At 41.8% G+C, this 22,396-nt stretch overlaps 1 protein-coding gene across 1 annotated transcript in view; it reads right to left on the bottom strand.

The window, feature by feature from the left end:
- CPAMD8 (C3 and PZP like alpha-2-macroglobulin domain containing 8) overlaps positions 1-22,396 on the bottom strand; it is a 58,168-nt gene that overhangs the window by 3,805 nt on the left and 31,967 nt on the right. The window contains exons 29-42 of the mRNA XM_050910566.1: positions 22,232-22,306; positions 20,095-20,260; positions 19,513-19,599; positions 18,453-18,589; positions 17,919-18,074; positions 17,454-17,516; positions 16,843-17,081; positions 13,458-13,545; positions 7,968-8,042; positions 7,153-7,258; positions 6,953-7,063; positions 6,057-6,269; positions 5,522-5,596; positions 229-397 (exon numbers count right to left, since the gene is read on the bottom strand). Coding sequence (XP_050766523.1) covers positions 229-397; positions 5,522-5,596; positions 6,057-6,269; positions 6,953-7,063; positions 7,153-7,258; positions 7,968-8,042; positions 13,458-13,545; positions 16,843-17,081; positions 17,454-17,516; positions 17,919-18,074; positions 18,453-18,589; positions 19,513-19,599; positions 20,095-20,260; positions 22,232-22,306 — 1,760 coding nt within the window. The remainder of the gene's footprint in view (positions 1-228; positions 398-5,521; positions 5,597-6,056; positions 6,270-6,952; positions 7,064-7,152; positions 7,259-7,967; positions 8,043-13,457; positions 13,546-16,842; positions 17,082-17,453; positions 17,517-17,918; positions 18,075-18,452; positions 18,590-19,512; positions 19,600-20,094; positions 20,261-22,231; positions 22,307-22,396) is intronic.

The following is a 22,396-nucleotide window of genomic DNA, read 5'->3' as shown; positions in this document are numbered from 1 at the left end:
AAAGGTCACTTTTTATTCTGCTAGGGATGGAGACATTTAGGTCATGAAGACTTTTATATGCTGCCCTAGCAAGATCTTGTTCCTGGTGATTCCTTGCTAAAGAGCTTAGCAAGTCAGTCATAAGAATGCCCCTTTTGAGGAATTGAATACATTTGACCCAACACATGAGTTAATACATTATATGTTGACTCTCAAACCAGATTTATGATTCCCCGCTCTCTGGCTCACCATTCTACTGTGGTCACTACTTCCTGAATCTTGTCCACTTCTTTTAACGTGCTTGCTGTTGTCATTTCTGCCACAATCTCAAAAACGTCAGCTTCCGATGCATAGGGGTCTGGGTCATATTCATAGGAATAGTATGACAGATCTGTCTGTAGCGGAGGGCCTTCCTCTGCTGGAAAGGAAACCATAAAGTCTCAGGTTGTGCTTTAGCCAAAGAAACTGCATTTTGGCATCACATATTGCATCATAGAGAAGGGGACTGACATAAGAGGAAAGGAATTTTCAACAGGGAGGCAAATCAGGGGCCAAATGAATGCCTTACAGGAGGCTACACATGTATGCTTATATTCACATGCAAGGAGAAATGCTGCTGTAAATCAGAATTTTCATTTTCCCAGTCTGAGACCTGGGCACCAGAAAAAAAATGAAAGGAATCATAGGGAAAAAAGAAAAAGAAAAGAAAAAAGGGTCATGCAATTTGAAAAAATCTCAAAGTCTCATTTTAAAGTATCTAATTAACTGAGGTGCTTAAGTTAGGAACCAGTTCACCCTGAGACCTGTATATAGTAAGATAGAAGTAAGAGGTATCTTTGGGAACGCCAGATGTCACAGATGGTTACTCTGCACCCTGAAAATACATTTCTCTCCTTTGACTAGGTCCAAGCGAAGTACCTCAGTTAAGGAGAGACCAGTCCATAGGAAAATGTGTAATGTGTGCGCTCTTTTAAGCACCGTTTTATAAAAGTAAGTTACAAAGCTAGAGGGCAGACTGATGGAGCAGTTTACTTGGTGCGTGTCATGAAAAAGATCAGTGTAAGCAGTTAGATTTCTTTTCAGCCCAACAAGAATGAAGACTTTGGCACAATAGGCCGGGAGCCTACATCAAAGCTGTTGGCTTCTCCCTCAGCCTGAACTAGCAGTAGCTCAGATACATCTGCTTCAGCACAGTCACATACCACTGAGAAACTTCCATCATTTAAGACAGGAACAGACACATCACAGGCAGAAACCGATATTTATCCTCCTTGCATTCACTCCAGTCTATACTAAGACATTGGCAGGTCACTCACACAGTACATATCCCACTCAAAACAGGCTGAGCCTCTCTATGCTGGGTGATTGCTCACTGTCCAGAGGGTCAGACTGCAAGATAAAGCTTCTAGGAACATCAATAGGTCTCCGTTTTCTAAACTGTTCCTCGAGCCAGCTCAGCTGTCCATCTTTCCTGTTTGCTTTCTGTATACACTGCTCTAATCCAAACCAAAGCAATCACTGAAACATAGCTGTTGCAGGGAGGAAAAGTCCCCCTTCTCCCCCCCACCCCGGCAAAGTTGGCTTTATTTAAGGAGAACACTCATCAAGGCCTTTGAAAATGTTTGTTCTCTAGAAATAAAATATCTGAAGGCTCTTCCCTGTTGCCTCCCACATCCTCCCAGCAACAGGCTCAGCCCTAGGCAAGGGAACGCTTGCCTGAAAGCAGAGTCAGTCTCTGTGTTCACTTCTTCTTGGCCTTCTCCATGTGAGAACCTGCCAGATCATGAGCTCGTTCTATGAATGGATGATTGCTGTCCACCAGGGACAGAATTAACATCACAGACCTCACTCTTCCCAGGAATGCAGCACTGGAGTCAAAGCAAAGACAAAAGGCCGACATTTCCTGTTGCATACAAACCACTCCCCCATCTCCAAATGTTTGTGCCTAAGCCAATGTTTGCTGAACACCGAAGGGGTGAAAGGAAAAATGGCCCATTGCCAGTTCAATCAATCCTAAAAGAACAGCGGTCCTGTGAATAATGCGGCTGCCAGGGAGTATTGTGAGATGACTCCACCTGGAAGCAGAGTTCACTCTGATGTTCCTGTTAGGAGCTAGCGATGGGTGATGGCATTTAATTTAAAAAAAAAAAAAAAAAATAGTAACACCACCACCAAATAAAAGTATCATAATTCCACCTAGAATTTTCTTCCAGCTACTGGCCCTTCTAACTGCTAGAGCAGAACTGTACAAATAACATGGCTCCTGCGTGGGGAGAAGGCTGGGGGGTCAGACAGCATGAAGGTGGGTGGGCTGTCTGCTCAGAGCGGCACAGAGTGCAACACCACAGCAGCACCGATACCACTGAGTACTGCTGCAACACACTTTGACATTGCTGTTCCATCAAATACATGTAGAATCACAACATTACCGTGATGTCAACATATTTTGTTCCAACGTCAGTGGCTATACATTGAGCACTTTCGGCAGAGAAGATTTAGGCAATTTCAGAAGAGCGTTAATGATCTATGGAAGCAATCAAAGCACCACTTCATCAGAGAGATGGTATCAGAGCTACTGAGGATCCCTGAGGCTCTGAAATCCACCCATATTTTTGTAGCCTAGTGTGACAGTGATCTTAGGAAAGCCACAGACAGAGAGGCATTCGAGATACTGATACTCCAGTTAGCAACCAAAATCCTGCTCCAGGAGCTTTCAGTCCAAACAAATATGACTGGGACAGGCTGTGAAAGGTATGCTTTCATAGCATATCAGCAGAGCTTCAATGCTTAGAGGCAGAGGTGGGTCCATGCTACTCATCAAAAACCTGTTCCATCCCTCTGAGTCTCAGTAATTCACCTGTGAGGAAGAACAGCTGAGGAAGGGGATTCAGACATGAGTTGTTTCAGTTGAGTCCTGTCACCCTGCACACTTCCCTCTCAATCAAGAGAATATTTCTAAAGATGCAAAGAGGATCTACCCATCTGTACAAAAAAAGGCTACAGTTTTAAGATCAAACCTCAGCTATTCTGCCTCACTTGCTGCAACATCTGCTGCAGACTTCTGAAAGGCATTTTAAAATGCTTTGACAATAGCTAGGTGCTGCAAGAAGCACTGCATCCTGATTTTTCAGGACCATCTATATACAATTGCTTACCTTGAATAGCATAACTCAAAAGCTGTTCTTTATTCTAGCAAACTCACTGGTGTATATGGAACTACACTGCAAGTCTGTGTTTGCCAGAGTGAGCCCGAACACATGATGAAGTTCCCCACTGTTTGCTGGAAGGAAGCTGGCTCTCATTGTTTCCATTGCTGGGGTAGCATAGACAAGAGCTAACAATGAAAGCATCAATCAAACCAAGCTGAGCCTGCACAAGTCATATGGCAAATACAGAAGGATTTCAGACAATATAAACACCACGTGGTTCTCCAAGAAAATGGTATTTCCTGAAGATTAACACACTGAGGCAGTTTCACCAACCTGCCCTAAGCTTGATTTGGCTCCTGGAGTTTTGCATCCTTTTAGGAAACCACAGATTTAGGCATGGCTCATCAGAACTTTCACTAGAAACCCAGAGCACCTGAGCTGACTTAAACCAATCACATGCTTCAGTGCTAACAAACCAGTGAGTCCAAATGAGACCCGTGTATACGGAGGGATTCATTCATTTGTGAAACTTTGATTCATGTACCGTGTGGTTGACCTGAGAGGAGCCCAGAGGATTAATGAAAATCACATGCTGGGCGCTTTTCCTGATGCAGGATTTAGTCAGTTTTATTTTTGAATGCTCACTCTGCCATGGCTGCTCAGACAGCTCAGTTCAGAAGAGTATCTGCCTTCCAGGAGACTCTCAACTGAACACTCACAGATCCTAGAACAAAGACACCTCTAAATGCTTGTGCTTTGACAAACATATCCTTATGGCATACAGGTTTGTTAATCTAACATCTGTATAAAAATGCCACAAACCCACCCCCCCCCCCCAATAATCAGAATTTCCACTTTTGCTCTTATTGATAGGCTACTGAGCCAATATTGCTTTTGTCTGTTTAGAACAGAAACCAGAGGGTTATTTTTCTTAGACAAATACTTTAATGCAGATTATTTCAGAAACATTGTTCTGAAAATTTTTGGATTGTGGACTACTGTCAAGTTCCACAATTTTTTTTCCAGGTAACCATATTTTTTACTATCAAATTTTTATTTGAAAAAAAGGTAATTGCAGTTCCATTTTGTAGACCAGCAGCAAAACACTTAGTATGGCCTTGCATACCAGCAGTGCCCTACAGAGCAGTTTGGGAATGCTGCTTTAAAGGGTTCAGATTGCAAACAGAATTTCCATGCCGAGTACATAGCATTTGCATGGAATAAAAGGCAAGTGTTCATCTCGGTTATTCCAACAGACAGAAATCTGAGAGACATATATATATATATTCACACTAAGTCCAGGAGAAAAGGGAGGGAAAACAGGAGAGAAATTAAACACTGTAAGATTGACTGACCTATAGAAGTAGTCATAATGGAATATCCACCATGCTTTTACACCTTAGTAAGAAAACTGTCCATCAACTTCTGTAGAGCAGAGGAAGGGCAAAGAACAGGATGGTGTCTCTCATGTTGGACACATGCTAGTCTGAACTCTGGTGCACAAGAAGGACATGAGAAGGCATAGAGTCTTCTCTTGAAGAATTAACTTGTTTTACCGATTTGTTAGGAGAGTTAGAGGCCAGGGGAAAATTAATGAGTGGAAAGCAGCCAGGAAAAATCTAGTCCAGTTTATTTACTAGAAACAGCATGAAACAAACTATTCTGTTGACCCTCCACTGCTTCTTGGTGAGATTTATTGTGAGCCATGAGCAAGTTCAACATGAGTCTTGGAAAAAAGTGTATGAATATAAGCACCAAATAAAATGAGCAGCCAAATTACTGGCTACTCCATCTACTGACCTTAACATTTTTGCTCACTAAGGCCCTTTATTCCAAACAGCAGCTCTGAGAGAATCAAGACTGCCAGCTCAATTTTTGCACAGAACTGCTAGAGACAAAGTTAATCCACCTGGATTCTAGTTCTTGCAATGGTTTGGTCCGTTGTCACGTCCTGTTCAGTTGTTTGTTGAAACACATTACATCAGCCTGGTTTTAAATGTGATCTTTCCAGCTCAATATTGAAGAAAAGATCACAGAGTGTGTGTTGTTCAAACATACCAAAGCTGAGAAAATAAGAGGGTCACTTGCCCACTCCTATGAACAATTACCTAAATCTTGCATGTGCACTGAATAGAGCAGGTACCATGCAAGATTTCCTGAAAGGAAAAGGACTAGAAGAGCTAGTCTGTTGTTGAATAGTTATCATCCTAAGTTTCCTTGACCTCTTCATTTTTTCTAATTTCTGAATGTTCTGTCTTTTCTAAAAGATGGAGAAATTCAGCATCTTTACTTAAATGTGCTTAAGAGCCATATATCATTTTATACAGTGATAGGATAAGCTTTAACCTTGCTAAAAAAAACGGCCTTGGGTAAATGCAAAGGTATGATATTACCTGCTGGAGTTTGTTGAACACTGGGTTGCTCAGCTGTGTGGGAGTGTGTCTCCCTTTCTTCTGGCAAATTCTTGGCTGTAAATAAAAATAAATGCATTGGTCATAAAATTTGTTAATGAATCTCTAGAAAATGTTTGCATTTCTAGAGGTGGCATACTCAGTTCACTGAGCTACTACGCTGCACATCTTGAAAGCCCATGCAGAATCTCCAAAGAATGTTACATTTCATGAATGTCATTTTTACCTAGGATTACTCACTTCAGATAAAACAGTATCACTAATTTTCCCTGAAGTTCATTCTGATTGGTAAAACATGTATTCACGAGAACAGAAAACCAGTTATTCTGAGCTAAGCAGGAAGGCAGCTGCTCTTACAACTTAATCCCCTGTAGTACGAGTAGCAAAATAATACATAGGAGGTTTTGAATTCTCCTCTTTTCCCTGCCACACGTACATAATTATCATTTGCTTAGACAAAGGTTTGTAGTGTTCTGCAACTAGATCGTAACAGAAAAGGGAATTGAATGAAACCTACAGGCAGAACATTGAGACATGGGCATCTGTTCTATCCTTGTATTATTCCTGCACGATGCTACTTCCATCTGGCAATGGTTCGGGTAAATCTGTCCATCTGATCCACATACAGGCTCCCCATCATAGCCACAGTCTCGTGAACACATGCACTGCTCAAAATACTCATCCTCCAAGCAGCCAAAAATGTTATTGCATGGTCCAGAGTGAACAAAGCCTGAAAAGTAAACAAAAACATCCAAAGCAATATTTTTGCATAGCACGGGGAGGGGGAAGATGGAGTGGCAATTTTCTGCTATTTCTCTGATGCAAGTTTTCATGTTGAATTCCCTAAGACTTCTCATAGGAATTTACAAACTTGGTACAATAAAAAGCTCTGGGAATAAAGCTGTCTTTCTGAAAGAACCGTATTGCAGCAGATTCCAGATATAGGATAAAGCAACTATTTTGTATGACACAGAGGACAAAGGAACGTATAGTTTCTGGGGAAAGTTATTCCTTTCACTGATGCATGAAATTGTTCAATCTTCCTACAGTTAATTGTGGAACTCTATTGCAAGATATTTTAGAGAAAGAAAACCAAACCGCATTTTAAAGAGTTTTTACCTTTATGTTTATTAACACCACTCACCCTGTGCAGGTTCTTCCAGAATTATACATTATATCTTGCCTCTGAAGCAAATAATAGTCACTTTGGTGACTGAAGAGCAGACTACATTGGTCTGTTTGGCTGTCACAAGTTTAATACTGCCATCCCACAAACCTTTGCAAAACTTCCACTAACACAGATAGTGAAATAGAGCTTTTTTTTTAAATATAATTTTGAGTTTCTGAACTCCTGGAAAGTATGTCTGTGGGCTCCATTTTCCAAAAAATCTGCTTGGCTTTGGTGCAACTTACCAACCCATTGGCTAGCTGAGCTTTCCACCTCATTGCATGTTGGCCCATCACAGAGCTCCCGAGCCAAGGGACTGTTTTCACTCACGTTGTAGAAACGAGTGGCTTCAAAAGCTGCAGGCCAGCAAGAATGAGAAATCACAACTGAGCCTTACGCCTAGAGCTCTAATGCTGGCAAAAATCAAAGGAAAACAGGCACATACCTGGCTCATAGTAATCATACACTTTGATAGGAACAGGAGCTGTTTTCCCAACTATATGCTCTCTGAAAGCTTGAAACTTTACACAGGTCATGCACTGGCTAGGAATCTGTACGAAATTATGTAAGAGACTCATTGTAACAAACTGCACTTTAAGTGAAGAGACAGACAAGTAAATGTAGCGTGTGCCCCTAATGTAACACGCTGTGCTGGACACTCGGGGAGAATGAATACACCTCCAATACTAGGTATAGAGACAAAGATAATGAATAAAGCCAAACGGGATGAATTAAAATACGTGATACTTTGCTGGCCTTTAAAGCACATACTTGCCATACAACAATGTCAGAAAGTCAAACCTGAAACTCAGGCTGTATTCTCTGGCTTACCTAACACCACTCCTGTCATCAGCCAGCTTGCTAATGCAACTAGCTAATAATTTACTGCTGATGACCAAGCTAGGAGAGATCTCATCTTCCACTCTCAGGTATGTGCTGTGAGATCTGAATTAGACTGCATTTTTACTTCGTCCTTTTAGCAATGCTAGTTGTTCCTGAAGGTGAGATTATTTTGAGGCAAAAACTAAGTAATACCTGCCCAGAAATTCTATACGGGCTGAGGCTAATCACCTGCCTCTATTATGCCTTGATTTCCAACCAAAACCGCAACACCTACCTGCCTCAAAAGAGGCTCAAGCAACTGGCCCGTTAAAGCTGCATAGTGATCCTCATCTGTGAGGGACCATCAACGTCAATACACTGTATCTACGCCTGATCCATCGGTCATTTGCCTTTCATCGAAAGAAACAAAGTCATTACCTCATCAAAATAAAAAAGGACTTTTCTTCCATCCACTTCATATCTTTTCAATCCAATTTGCTTGTTCATCAATAACTGGGGAAAAAAAAAAAAAAATCAACAGGTTTAGTTTCATCTCATTTTATAGAAAACAGGTTGAAATTAGAGAATAAGAAAGATTTTTAGACTGCTTAGGAAACTGGTCAGACACTAGAACCCAGGGATTTCTTCTGCTGGAAAAGGACATTTCAGTAAGAGAGGGGAAATGCAAAGAGGATTGCAGTTGCTGTCATACAACTGAGGAAAAAGCCATCTGTCTTCTTTCCTGTGACCTGATGAGGAATGCTTGCAAGGTGCACAATGCTGAGTGTTCTTCCTGGTCCCTGGTGCATTTATCTCCCTCAGACTACGCCTGACATATCATCCATAATCTAATTGAATAGCTCCCAGATTGTTTTCAGTACCAAGGCTCAAGCAAGACCTCAGAGACCCCAAAACACTCAATAAAGTCTCTTATTTACACTCCTTCAGACCGCCAGGGAATTATGCTGCTGGATCGCACCGGGTATTAAAGGTCCCCTTCTCCCACCAGCTGAAAAAATCCAAAACATTCTTCTGCCAGGAAAATTAATCCTTACATTTGAAAAGAGCAGCCATTTGAAAGAGCCCTAGGCATCCTCCCTTTTGACGAATGGGGTCAGGCCAGGCCTCTGCTACTCATCTTCTCTCCCTCTGAGGCCCAGGGATTTGTAATTGGCATTGTACCAGTCAGGTCCACAGACTACCTCTTCTTATGCTTTTTATTTATTGGGACAATCTGTGTATCTAAGGAGTATCAGAACACAACCTAAGAGTACTTCCCACATCTGGGGTGCTACTGCCCCTAATCTACACCAGCCATTTCTAAAAATGCTCTAGCTCATCTCCTCATGCTGACTGCAGGTCTGTATGTATATCATGATCGTGGTCTTCAGAGGAAAGTGCAAGAGCCCTCGTTTACAGAATTACTGCGCCATCTCGAAGAATCCAGTAACTATCTCCCTGGTACAGAATACTAATGAATCACCACCAAAATATAAATGCTATCATCTGATATCAATCTACAAAGTTTTATCTTAAAATTTCCAAAAGAGTTACTCCTATGATTTTCCATATTTGGAATACTGATATCTCAATAATGACTGTCATGCTGTCATGCACTTAATCAGTCAATCAATCATTACTGTTTTGATAAATTGTATTCAGAACACATCTATCATGTGAAAAACATTTAATCCAGAAGCTGGGGAGGACAATGGTCTGTGGAAAAGGACTCCTGTGTTTTAATCCCAGTTTGGGGAGCCAAGTAAGGGCCAGAGCAGATACTTTGATTCTACTCTCCAAACTGTTCTATTACTTTAACCTCTCTGTCAGGCAATCCCATTTGTGACACAGGGATACTTCCTTGGCTTTTTTTTAAATGTTTCTAAGTTATTTTGAGATCTTAGAATGAAAACTCTTTGGAAAGGAGAACAAAGCATTATTATGATGATGATGTATTAGAAAGAATGACATGAAGCAAAAAGCATTTCTACTGAAATTTGCCCAAACCTGCTACCAACAGCTTTAACTGTGAATTTCTTCAGCATAGTGCTTCTAGTTGTAAAACCCTGCACACAGCTTCCTGCTATTACTGTAACAAGCAAAGGAACATGTGTTTAAGTCCCACACAATATGGAAAGGGCCAATTTAATTTGTCCTTATAATTTTAGGGGCCTGATGGTGGCTGTTATTACTCAGCAGTAGATGGCTGCAGACAGTCCTTTTATGAGGGCTTGGAGAGGCTGGCGCCACCGGGAAATGCTCAGCTCAGCTAAAGTTGCATTTTTCTGGTGAAGCTTGATATATACCAGCCTGTGGTGACCTCCTGACCTTGTCGACACCCAGCATTATTAGAAGGATTTGTGGCTGCACAGCCAGGGGGGCTGCCCTCAACGTGCAAAAGAGCATTCATTAACCATCGCTGCCCCGGAGCTGCACGTGGGTCCGCTCTGCGCACACTGCTCCCTTGTGAGGGCAAACAACAAACAAGGAAATCTGATTTACAGCCCTGCCCCTCCTCACCAGGAGGAGAGGGAAATGGCTAGGGCAACAAGAAAATGCAGCAGTGGGAATGACAGGACTTGCCTCTGCTGAAGGTGGTGTCCAAAATACATAACAAAACTAGTATTGGGTCTTCAGTAGAAGAATTTCATTTTTGTCAGCATGATTTGGATATACATTTGATAGCCATGAATAACCCCACAGGGGTTGTATCTGCATCTTCACTGCCTACCTATATATATGCTTGAGCTTTGTCCCTACATTTCATTTTTACAGATGCAAAGGGTTTCTGCAATAAGAAAGATGGAATTCAGCTCTTCAGGGGGAACATTCCCTCTTGAAGATGCAATATCCTTCCCAATTTAGCAAAATCTCCTACTGCCCAAAGCAAGTAATTCTGTTCTGGTTATGGAAATAGACTGCCCAGTACTGAATCCCAAGCGCAGAATCCTCTCTCCAAACTGAGGCACCAGCTACATAGTCTTTTGCCCAAAGAACTTTCAAAACTGTGGGTTTTGAACTAGCTTTTTTGTATCGTACAAGCACTGAAGCAGTACGCACTGCATGAAGTACTGACATCCTTCCGAGATTTGCAAGGACTTAACTCGCATCAGGTCTGTGCTGCAGGAGCTCAGCCTTACCAGTTAAGAAAGAGAATCAGCTCCTTTTCCCATTAGGACAGGGGGAGAAAGGAAAACAAACCACCTGCTATTCTACACCCAGAGACCCTAACAGATGGGGCTACACTGGGACTCTTGTTGCTTCTCCGTCCACAGAGGCAGGAACATGAGATTCAGACAGGCAACAAGATGCCACAAGGGAAAGCACAACCAACTGATCTGCTTAGTGCTAGAGAAAGCCTAATGTGCTGGAGAGCTCATTCAGCTTTGAGAAAATAACTCTTGTGCAGTAGCAGGGCAGCTTGCTTTTACCCTCTGACTGCTTCCACCCAGGCCAGGCTCAGGGATACGACAGAACAGAGGAAGGGTATGAAGCTGACACATGATGCTTCCCAGACATTGATGCATCTGACACCCAAGCAGTGTGGGCAAGTCTCCCTGTTTCTCTGCTCCAGTTTCAATATGCCCAGTGTTTTTTTTTTGATTTAGGAGTGCTGACCAGCACCCAGTCAAGGAACTAGCAGTGCTGAGGCACCAGCAAGATGGCACTGAATGTGACACAAGAATCTCTGAAGCCGTGAGAAACCAAACATCAGAGGCAAGCTGGTGTCGCAGAGCACAAGGATTATGGCAACGCACTAGTAGACGAGAGAGAATAAGAGGTACTGCAAACAAAATGTTTTGAAACATTACACAGCTAGTTCACTGGGGAACCAGAATCAGAGTTTCCTTGCAGAGAGTATATCCTAATGTTAATCATATATTCACAATTATCTTCAGTGTTTCCGCTCCTTACAACATGTACAACATGCCCTGAACACAGGTTAGTGTAAACCATCACACAGCACAGGAGCAGATTGCTGCATGTAACAGCCTTTTAGTAGTAACCAAATACAAAACAAGCATGTTTGGTTTACGAGTCTTTATCTGGGACAACTGTCTGGCTCAGCCGTATCAACAAGCCTCATCCCAGAGCACAGCTGCCTTGGCAAAGAGGAAAAAATGTTCAGGGACTGAAATGACAGAACCTATGCAGTCCCTCTAACATGTGAGCATATGGGACCTTCTCAGGACTCTCAGCCTAGAAACTCTTAACTCTGTCCCCTGCTGAAACCAGTAAAGGAAATATTCACTCAGTACAGCCTGGACAATGGGAGCTCCTATTTCTGTAATTTCTTCTTAGCCTGTTTCCAGAGCGACAAGGAGTACAGGGATTTGTCACTTAACCTAACAATTTTTCTGTTCTTCTGTAATGAAAACTCCTTTGCACTCTGTTTCAGCTCTTTCCCTCTGCTGATAAAACATGCCATGGGTTTAACACCATAAAGATATCCTGTTGTTCAGGTTTCCGTCCATATTTTTTCTGCCATTATTTATGTAAATTACTATGAAAGAGAACTTATTTGAAAGCAGTACAAACGACTGTCACTCTAGCACCTTCAGCAGGAGGAGATAAAACAGTAACCAAACCCACTACAGGCCCCCTCACCTACTTTTCCTCCTTTCTCTTACCACAGGGATACTGGAGACCTCCTACTTGTGGTCTTGCCTCATCTGAATAGCCATATTCAGTTTGTTGCACCATTTGTTGCATGTGAGAGAGAATATCAGACTCAAAGGTCAACAGGCAAATAAAAGTTGATACATTTTACATGCATGCATTTGAAACCAGAATTCTCAACATGCAGCTTGTGAACAGATATAAAATAACCTTGATATTTCTCTTTACAGGAATAATTTCATATCTGATCAAAACACATCTCTGTACAGAAGTATGCCAGCACAGCTCCCTAATACTGAAAGGATGCAATTCTCTTCTCAGGGACTAATACACAAGTTTCTCTGGCTTCAGTGACAGCCCAGGAGACTGACAGCAGCTTTTGACATGGATTGTAAGCCGCTGAAGAGGAACATATCGGTGTCATTTTCTCCAAGAAAATGCAATGGTTTATATTATAAATTAGCCAAATCAAGTGAAATCCTAGAGAAGACAAATGTGCACTCTTCCTTGAATTAGGATGGCAAATTAAACTGCCTGGTCTTCACTATGATTCTACTTTAAAATTCTTTCCCCAAATCCCTCCCCCTCCCAGTATAATGAAGATAAAGTTATTAATGGAAGAGATCTTTTGGAACCAAAATACTTTTTAGCTCTTTACCAGTTCTCAAGGATGCAAAGATTTTACACCTCTTTAGTTAAATAGTCCTTAAAAACTATTTGCAGCATAAAAACCACCAGTGAATACACTGTAATGCTTCCACAAAATATAAAGCAAAGCTAAAGATTACAGTTCATCTCCCCTAGAGGGCTGGCTGGGTAAGAGGCACATTCTGTCCACCTCAGTTTGGCTTGCAATAAACATGATGTTCTCCCAGAAGGAAGAAAAAAAAAAAAAAGGGCAAAAAATTCCAAGACACAGAGCCTCCAAAGAAATGGAATCCAGATGTTGGAGATAACACAGCCCACTAAGAAGCCATAAACAGCTCCTGTTAGAGCACATTTTCACTTCAGCATTTCCAAGTGGGTCTCATTTAATTACTGTGCACTGTGCTCAGTAATAAACCTTCATTTGGCCATGTTTGGTAAATTTGTTAATCTTGCTCAGAACATCTGTTTACTCACTTCAGACAAATTTTTTTTTGACAAGTGAAATCTCCTGCCCCCCCAATTTTAATTGCATCTTTTTGGACAGTGCTCTAACATTCAATGGCATTTGCTTTCTATTGCTCCCCAAAGGGAATCCCTGCCAATTACAGAACCAGGTCCTGGCCCAAGATCATGCCTTGCACTCTCATTACAACATCTTACCTGCTCTAGGCTCTCAATATCTGCACGAAACCCTGAGAACAATGGCACTTCCAAGACAGCCATGTTAGAAGATCCAGAGTGCAGCCATCTTCCCATGAGAACAAAAAGAGAGAAAAAATGGAAACAAACTCAGGATCTGAGATAACAAATGGTACATGGACAACTCAGGATGGAGAACAACTGAAACAAACTTCAGAGGAAAAAAATATTAAAAGGATCTACTCTTCTTTGAAGGACTTGTTGAAAGCCGCAGCCTACTTGGTTTTACAAAATCCTCTTCTCTGCTTTTATTCAACAAAAATTAAGCAAAGTCACAGAGGGCAGAGACATAGCATCCAGGCAAATGGAGGCAGAAAAGCAGAAGGAAGGATGTAGTCTCCTGTGGGGCTGCTTGCCTTATTTTTCAATTAATCACTGAGAAAATACACTTGGTAAAAGGAAATAACCCCTTGGAGTAGAAGAAACTTCTGTTCTTTCCTAAGTGGAGGGCTGTAAATGGATTGTGGTGTAAGAGGAATGTTACTTCCCAATACCAGGCAGAGTCATTCAACCCTGGGGTTTCGTAAATGGCCATTTCCCTCCAGCATCTAATTGACACTGAGAAAAGTATCTTTGCTAATGAGTCAGCAAACTCACTCTCTAGTTACTAGTGTTAAAGAATTCACTGCCTATATTGTACTGTATAATATCAGTGAAGACCCCAAAAAACCACTGAAATTCAGAGTTGTTACTGCTGAACTATGCATAAAAAAAACAAAAACAAAACAAAACACAGGAAGGGGTGGAGAGAAAGTTTATTTGGGCCATTGCAAAAGATTTCAATTTCTTGTAGCATGGCAGAAGAGTCAACATCGTAACAAAGAAGCTCCTGCTAATTCCAGAACAAAGCTCCTTTTCTCTGCATTCACATATAGTCAGCTCTAAACTATCCCTCCTTGGCAGCTTACCTGTTTGCTGTTTAGTTGCACCACAAAGACAATGAGCTTGGACCCAGGAGGGCTTATGAGCTCATGCCCAGCACTGAGCAAACACAGTACACAGCTTCCAGGACCAAATCTGCCAGATCTGAACTGGCTCCTGCAGGGCTACTTGGAGGCTTCTATACGGAGACCTCCTCAGCTAGGGTGGGGGTGTGAGTTTGCTGAAGCACTGCACAGAGCCAGCCTGGATGTATGCCATACCCAAGCTCATATGTCCGCAGTAGCGTGAGATGGTCTGTGGACAGATCCAATTGGCTCTGTGTATGACAGTTCAGGGCTGACAGTATCCCAGAGACATTAAGCCTTGTTAATCCCGATCTAACTCTATGCACCATACTCCCTAAAAAAATCCTATAGTATCCCTTTACCTGCATTTTTCCCATTCTCTGTTATATATCACAGCCCTCTATTTCCCATACTGTTTTCTCCCTAACTCCTTGAAAGCGCCCCAAGGACTTCACTGAGCATGACAACACTTAATTACATTCTGAAGAATACCCCCAGCTCAAAATATTTGAATTGTCATCCTTAGATGCACTCCTCTATTGGCATTGCCTAAATAAGATGATGAAGGAGTTAAGAGAGCATCATTGCAGGAAGAAGGGGAGGAAAGGGAAGATTTCATTTGCTTTTGTTTTCTTTCCAAGCAATCAATCTCCTTGGACTAGGCTTCCTCTCAAATTTCTGTCTTTGCTCCAGCAATTCTCAGGGCAGCAGTTTCAGAAATAACAACAGAAAGGTTGTGTTGATGCAGGGCAGCCTCCTTAGTTACAGGCATCTTCAAGGGACTGACAAGACTTTATAAGCCTACCTCCCCAACACAAGCTGCAGTGCTTAGGCATGGGGAGAAGAGGTTGAGAAAGTGATATTGTGTTATATACAGCCAGACTGACCCCAGCAAACTTTTGGATGATGAGTTTGAGTTGCTCATCACTGGCTGTTGTTACTGGAGGGAGGAAGAATTCAACTAGGCCGAAAATGCCTGGCCCAGGATTTCACAGGCTTGTGGCAATCAGAGGCAATGCATCTGCCAGCAACGTGGCCACGTGAGCAAGGGGCAAGTGTGTGTTGACAGAGATAACAAGATCTCATCTTTGCCTGGAGTCACTGCAACTGTTTTCAGGACTGTAGTCACTGTATGGCGTTGCCTCTGCAGGAAGGAAGGAGACAGAAACTGATAGGGGAGCGAAAGTTTTCCATTTCCATGAATTACATCTGAGACGTTCATTTGACTTCTGCTGTTTGAGTTCAGTGAAGCTGTAGCCCCACCACCTGCCGTGCTCCTGGTCACAAATATGCAGATTAGTTATGAATTTCTTGGGAATGGTTTCTTCTGTGTTATACAGTAGGATGCTGTAAGCCCTCCTTATTTACTTTGGTTGTGGCTTTCCCTCTTTTGGGCCAGCTTTCCAACAACCTCCTTAAAAATCAAAACATTTTGTAAAGAGATCAGCAACTCCTGATAACTGCAGCACTACTAACGTGTTTAAGCAAAACGTGTAAGTGGATTGAATACAGGTCAGAAACTATTCTTGCTGCTGTTTGTCTATAGGCAAGCTGTTTTCTCTTAATATCTTGAGTTTCCCAATCTATAAAATGAGACAGAACTGCTAATGTCTTTGCAAAGTGCTTTGACAGCTAGGAATGAAACTTCTGGAGCTTTAGTATTATGCCATCTTTAAAAATTATTTTAAATTTCTTTATATGGAACAAGGAGATAAGCAATGAGCTTTAGAGAGCTTATTAACAAATATCTGCACATATTGTACCTTTACCATAGATTCCAAATTCATACCATGGCAACAAGCATCTTCTGTTAGGTTTCTGGTATCCAAAACTGAAGAATAAGCAACTGAAACATTCAAGTCAAGTCAGTAATATTTATAAAACTATTGACACGTTTAAGATACTAGTTAACCAGTTGAAATTACCTAGCTCTTTTAGGCTTTTAAGGAAAGTCTGTTACTGAAGACCTAGAAAATAATCCAGAACTTTTTCTTTTCCTTCTGATACAAGCAAATGACATTCAATTTGTTGTCTTCAGGGTTTGGAGAGGCAATAATGAAACTTAATGATAAAAACCCAAGGTGTTGCCCTCTTTGTAAATTTTGTTCATGTTTCTCGACCTTTGACGTATACTTAGCACTAAAATTATTAATACCAGCCGACAATGCTCATGAATGTCCATGTAATAACTCTGTCCTACAACCCCCAATTATGGTTGAAATTCTGCATTCTGCAGGTGAGATGTTCGGCCTTACACCGTTTGAGATACAGACAGTGCAGCAAGAAAGAATTTGCTATTTTTCCTGTATAAATGACTGTATCAGCATAGATGTGCTGATCAGCAAACTAGATGGTCTCTGAGAAATAGGCAGGACATGATGCGGGTTGGCATTTCCTACCTAGTGCACGTCTCCAGTATGACTTTGTATTCCCGATGGTCCTGATCTGAAGCTGGGTCATCATCATCCACCAGTGCCCTCTCTCTGTGCAAGGCTTCAGAGCGATTCTCATCTGGAGAGACAGACCGCAGGAGATTTGGAGCTTGAAGATGCTGCTCCGACTTTGGCTCCTTCAAGTTAACCAGGAGCTGGAAAGCTGGTTTGGCAATAGGATCAGGTACATTGTAAGTGACATCAATCTGCAGCAGAAAGGGGGGAAAACCAAAACAAATCAGGGCACTTTATTAGACCCCAACATTTCATAGCATCTACAAATGTTTCCTAAAGACCAGCATAAACATCAGATCTCTTCAGAGAGAGGTAATGGCGGACACTGAGGCAATAGAGACTTTACAACACAGTTATATATGGGTAAAGCTGTACCAGAGCAGATTCACCCTAGTACAATCACATTTACTTCTATGAATTAAAGCAACACCACATTATATAATTACTTTGAAAGGAATTCAAAGTGTAACTCCTTCCTCACAGCAAACTAGGATTAAAAAAAGTAGCAAACAGACTGTGAGTTTAGAGATCATCTGCTCACGTACTTTCTCTAGCAACTTTACCTGCATCAGACAGCAGCCTTCACCTTTGGCACTCACAAACAGCCCCGTTGGAATACTGGGGATCTGGGGAGAATCCACAGTTAAGACACAGACAAGACATGGCACTCCGAATGGAAACGAGTATCAGTTTTAGCTTTGTTCTATAAAAAATATCTTTCCGATTATAAAGGAGACTGCAGAAGTGAAGTGAGTACGGCTTACTCTTTTCAGCCACCTGCATTTAACAATGGTAGGAACAAGCAGCAGCACAAAATAAGCATCAGGCATCAGTTATGGTGAAAAACGCTTTTAACTGAGTGGTGCCTCCTTCACATCAGAACCCAGCCATAAAACCCCAGAAAGTCCCAAGATCTCAGTGTCTAACTTGTGCTTTTACCATTACTGAACTTCTCTGAGTTGTCATTCAGAACCCAGCTCACATGAATTGCTTTAAAAATTTGGCTACAGAAACACAAAACCACCTACCACTGCAGTCTGGAGGACTTTTTTATTCATCTTGTTAAGCTCAAATGTCTCCTGGTAGTCTAGATTAGTAGAAGCCAAGGAAATCGTAAGGTTGACTCCTCCAACATAAGAAAGGATAGCATATTCAGCCAGAGCCTGCAGGGCTACACATGTGTCCTAGGGATCACAAGAGGCAGAGATCAGAACAGTGAAGAATACAGGAGCATAGCAAACTTACAAACAAGCACTGTGCTGTACAGTTATCAGCTTCTGGTAGCAGGATCTTCCTTATTAATTCAGATAGCAAAAGAAATATCAGGTTTTGTTCACTTTTGCTGTCAAAGGCATCTGTAAGGACAAAGTCTAGGTTTCTTTAAAATTATCAGTCCGAGAAGGAAGCAGTAAAGAGCACTGGAAAGTTTTTCTTCTTACCAGAACACAGACAGTTTCTGCCTAGACTCTAGACGGAAACTCTGCATTGACCATTCCTGAATCAATTGATTCCTACAATTGATTATGCATGCATTGAAGCTATCTTTTTCAGAGGCAGCCCACCTGAGTAGATGAGAACCCTCCAAGCGCATTCCTTTGCTGTGAAAGCCATTTTACTACCGGGAGCGCAGAGGCCACGTCTCCTAGGAGCGTGTACGTCAAAAGGGCATAAGATGTCATTTCCACTTCTGCAGAAACAACTGAAAGAGACGGAGGGGGAAAAAAAAAAAAAAAAGTCAAAATACCATCTAGAAGTGAGAATCTGGGCAGGTCTAGAGATAGTTGCATGAATATTCATTAACTGAAAAATAATTAAAAAAAAGAGAGTCTGCAGAAGTAAACACAGGAAGAGAAAAATGAAGTTAAAAGATGTCTGCACCCAAGATGCATCACCTTCCAAAGATATCTCTGCTTCCAACATAAGCTCTTTCCTTCACACAATAGATAACCTTCTTTCTACTTGATTGTATCCCATAAGTAATTTCTCTCTCACTCCACTGCTTTGCTGCTTCCCATACTGTATTCCTGTCCTAGAGATTTTCATACAATATCCAGTTAGATCCTTCCTGAACATTGGTGCACCATATTAGAAGAGTCAATGGCTTTAAGTGACTTGAAAATTATAGCATCATTCACTGTTGTTGTGGCTTTGATAGTTAAAGTCTAGGAAATCAGCTGCAATGCTAGTGACTGCCAATAAAAGCTGGGTATACAATCCCTAGGTCCATTTGAAAATACAAGGCTGAACAGCTCCAAAATTAAATATATTTGACTTCTCTCAGATTCCCATTTCAAACGATTCCTCCCTGATGGAATCCCATATGGCTCTCACTCTCTGTATCACTCGCTGTCTTTATAACACTGGAGTGAAAAATGGTGATAGCTGGGGCTGAAAAGACAGTCCTGTCTTGACCACATCTAGCTCTGTCTCTCATTTGCTCTTAACCAGCTCTTTCAGCATAACATTACCTGCCTTTTATGAGCTCTCATTTCATCTGGACCCTGTCCTGACTGACTGTCGTTTTCAGAATACCTTGTATTATATAAACAAGTCACTAGAATACATGCAGTCAGTGGCCTGCTGTTGCAGCCACCCTTATCTGTGTCTTTGCAGTACAAGTACCTGATTGAGAGAGACCATCATTAAATCCCATGAAGGTATCTTCATCAGTAACAAGAGTTCCCGTCAAGCTCCAGTGTGTAAAGCCATCTAGAAAAATAGGACAGCGGAATATGTATGTTATTACAGCAGGACTGCAGCTAAGCCTCTGTATGTGGGAAGAATCAAATTCTACTTTTGCATTGATTCAAAGAACAGATTCATGCCCTGAACTGCACTGTCCCTCCTTTTAGACAAGCATCCCCTGGGCAAAAGGCTCCCTTTGCGATTACAAAGATGGCTCAACGTGACAAATTAGGTAATTCTTGGATTTTTAATTAAAATACACCATCAGGGAATGTGACGTGTTACAAGGCAAACTCTGTCATATTGACAGGAAAGGCACTGCAGAGCCTCTGGTACACTTGCCTCCCTTCACTCTTGCCTTACAAAGTCAAATGGTGCCATGAGGAAGACCTCATCTCACAGGCTCTATCCCCTCCAGTAACTCAAATATATAATTCAAGTTGCAAGGGCTATTTGCTTGTTCCTATAAGAGGATTGCCAGCTCAGGGACTTGCCAGATTGGACCCAGGAGCACAGTACCTTGTGTAATAGCCATGCTGTTCATTTTCCGCAGCGTCACAGCAGCAGAGGGACTGTGTAGCAGTGTCAGGGCGTATGCAATCAAGGCAGTAGTGTAGGGGTCTTCTGCTGAATACAAGTTGGACTCTAAGAAGTGTTTTGCTTTGTCAACAGCTGTTCTTTCTTCCTATATGTAGGGGAAAGAGCCCAACATATTACCAGCCTCTATATCTCAGAAGTCAGAATCACTTTATTTCTCATTACTTTCTGACCATTAAAAAAAAAAAAAAACAACTAGGAGAGATGCATTTTCTCTCTGCACAATGACACTAACACTTTCCTTTCTGTAAGAAAAGCCACACATCACAAATTCAAAAAAAGGAGCAAATAGCATAGCAAGAGTGATCTAGACTAACACTGAGACACATTTATTCTCCCCTAAAGCTGAAGAAATTTCATGCCCCTGCAAGGCAGCAGATGAACACAGCAGAAGCAAGCTCTCTACTGTATGTTTGACTGTGTTCCTGACACTCTGGAGCGTCTAGCAGACGCCAGAGGATAATAAAGGCCAAAGTTCCCAGGGGTCCCTGCAGCCAACAAACATGTTTTATTAACTCCCTCAATGACCTCACCATGTAGGAACGTGGCTCTGATAATTTATAGAAACAATTTAATTGGACTTGATGTAATTTGGTTTCCTTTGATTTCCCTGTGGCACTAACCTTCCCCTTCCTCATTTCCTAGCTAAGATCATTAGCAACACTTGCAAATCTCCTCTAGGAAAACCATTAGATCCACATAAACTGCACTTCCAGCAAATAAAAATGCTAGGGCTGTCTTGACACACAGCAGCCCGAGAGAGCATCACATCCCTTCTCAGAGGGGGGACACTGCTGACAGGGAGGCAGAAAGTTACTCTATGAACACCGGAGAATTTTCTAATTTTTTTTTTTTTTTAAATTTTTAATAAGGTTGAAGGCCTTCCACTCCAACAAGAACTGGGGGTTAGGGCGTATCAGCTTGCAGCGGCAGCATGGTCTCACTCTTCAAGCTCTACAGGGATGCCATCAGAAGTGCTGAGATTACCACAGAGTTTCTGAATAGATACTGCTGTTTGCACTGGCTGTTTCAAAGTCTCCATAAACTCACTGGGTTCTGCCTGAACGGGCGATCCTTTTATCTGAGTACAAATCACCAAGACATGCTGCAACATCCACTACATCTCCTGTTTTAATCTTCCAGTTCTACCTGTACAGACCTACTTGCCCACCACCACTCTTTCCCTTGGCTGTTGAAGAGCAAGTGAAGAACTGTACTCCTGACTTGCTCAGCACATCTGCAAGTGGACATTTTCCCAGTCATAGTTAGTGGGAACGTTTAACTATGATGTTATCTGAGCATCTCCATTCTAGTGAAATTGCATGCAGGTGAAAATACAACAGAGGAGAGGAGGAAGGAATCTCTAAAACACCAGTTGTACTGGAAGTGATTATTTTTTTCCTACTTCAAAAATTATGCAGCATAATTGCACGTTCCCATGTAGCTATTCTTTTTTCTGTAGTGTTCCTGTTCTGTGTCATTACAAAGAAGAGAAACATTTTTCTCCAGAGTCCTCAATCCAGCACATAACAGGAGTGCAGCTCTCCAAAGATACTGTAATCTAATAGCAGTAGCATTTTGGCCACTGTAGCAAAGACAAACCGCAAAAGTTTTCTGGATCCCCGAAGCCTATGCGGCCCTAGCTGCTGTTGAGCACTAAGCTAGCTAGCTAAAGTTTTTTTGAGTATATATAGGCAAGCTACCAGTATCTGCATAGGCTGCAATCACACCATGAAATTACAAGGCAGAAAACATTTTTTGCAGCCATTTCTGGGAGAGGTTGGGGGATGGGTTGCAGGGAAGAGTTTTGCTCTGGTAGAATAATCCTTCAGCTGATGGTTGAAGGATGGGAGATCACCTTGAATAACTTCCGAACAGATTCCTTAACTTTAGAATAATCTCAAGGCTTTCCAACACCCTCTGTTACCTGGATGCTATAATTCTAGTGAGCACAGAACCTTTGAAAGTGAACAGCAGTAAAATCAAGTTTAAAAAAAAACAGAGAGAATTTTTTAGAATATGCAGAACACGAGAGCTATTTTAACTAAGTTTTTGTTACCTCGGAAGTTACACCTGTTTCCAAAAGAGATGCAACCACATAAGCTGTCAGGGAGATCTTACCATGGATTCCACCCTGGAGGGCAACAAACACAAAGCACTGGATGAAGACTAAAGAAAAGGATGCTGGACCAAAAGACCCCTGAAGCAAGGCAAAGAACATGTT

This window comes from Gymnogyps californianus, chromosome 24 (genome assembly GCF_018139145.2).
Source record: "Gymnogyps californianus isolate 813 chromosome 24, ASM1813914v2, whole genome shotgun sequence".
Classification (NCBI taxonomy): Eukaryota; Metazoa; Chordata; class Aves; order Accipitriformes; family Cathartidae; genus Gymnogyps; species Gymnogyps californianus.
Note: the sequence above shows the minus strand (reverse complement) of the source record. Positions and strands in the feature narration are given on the sequence as shown.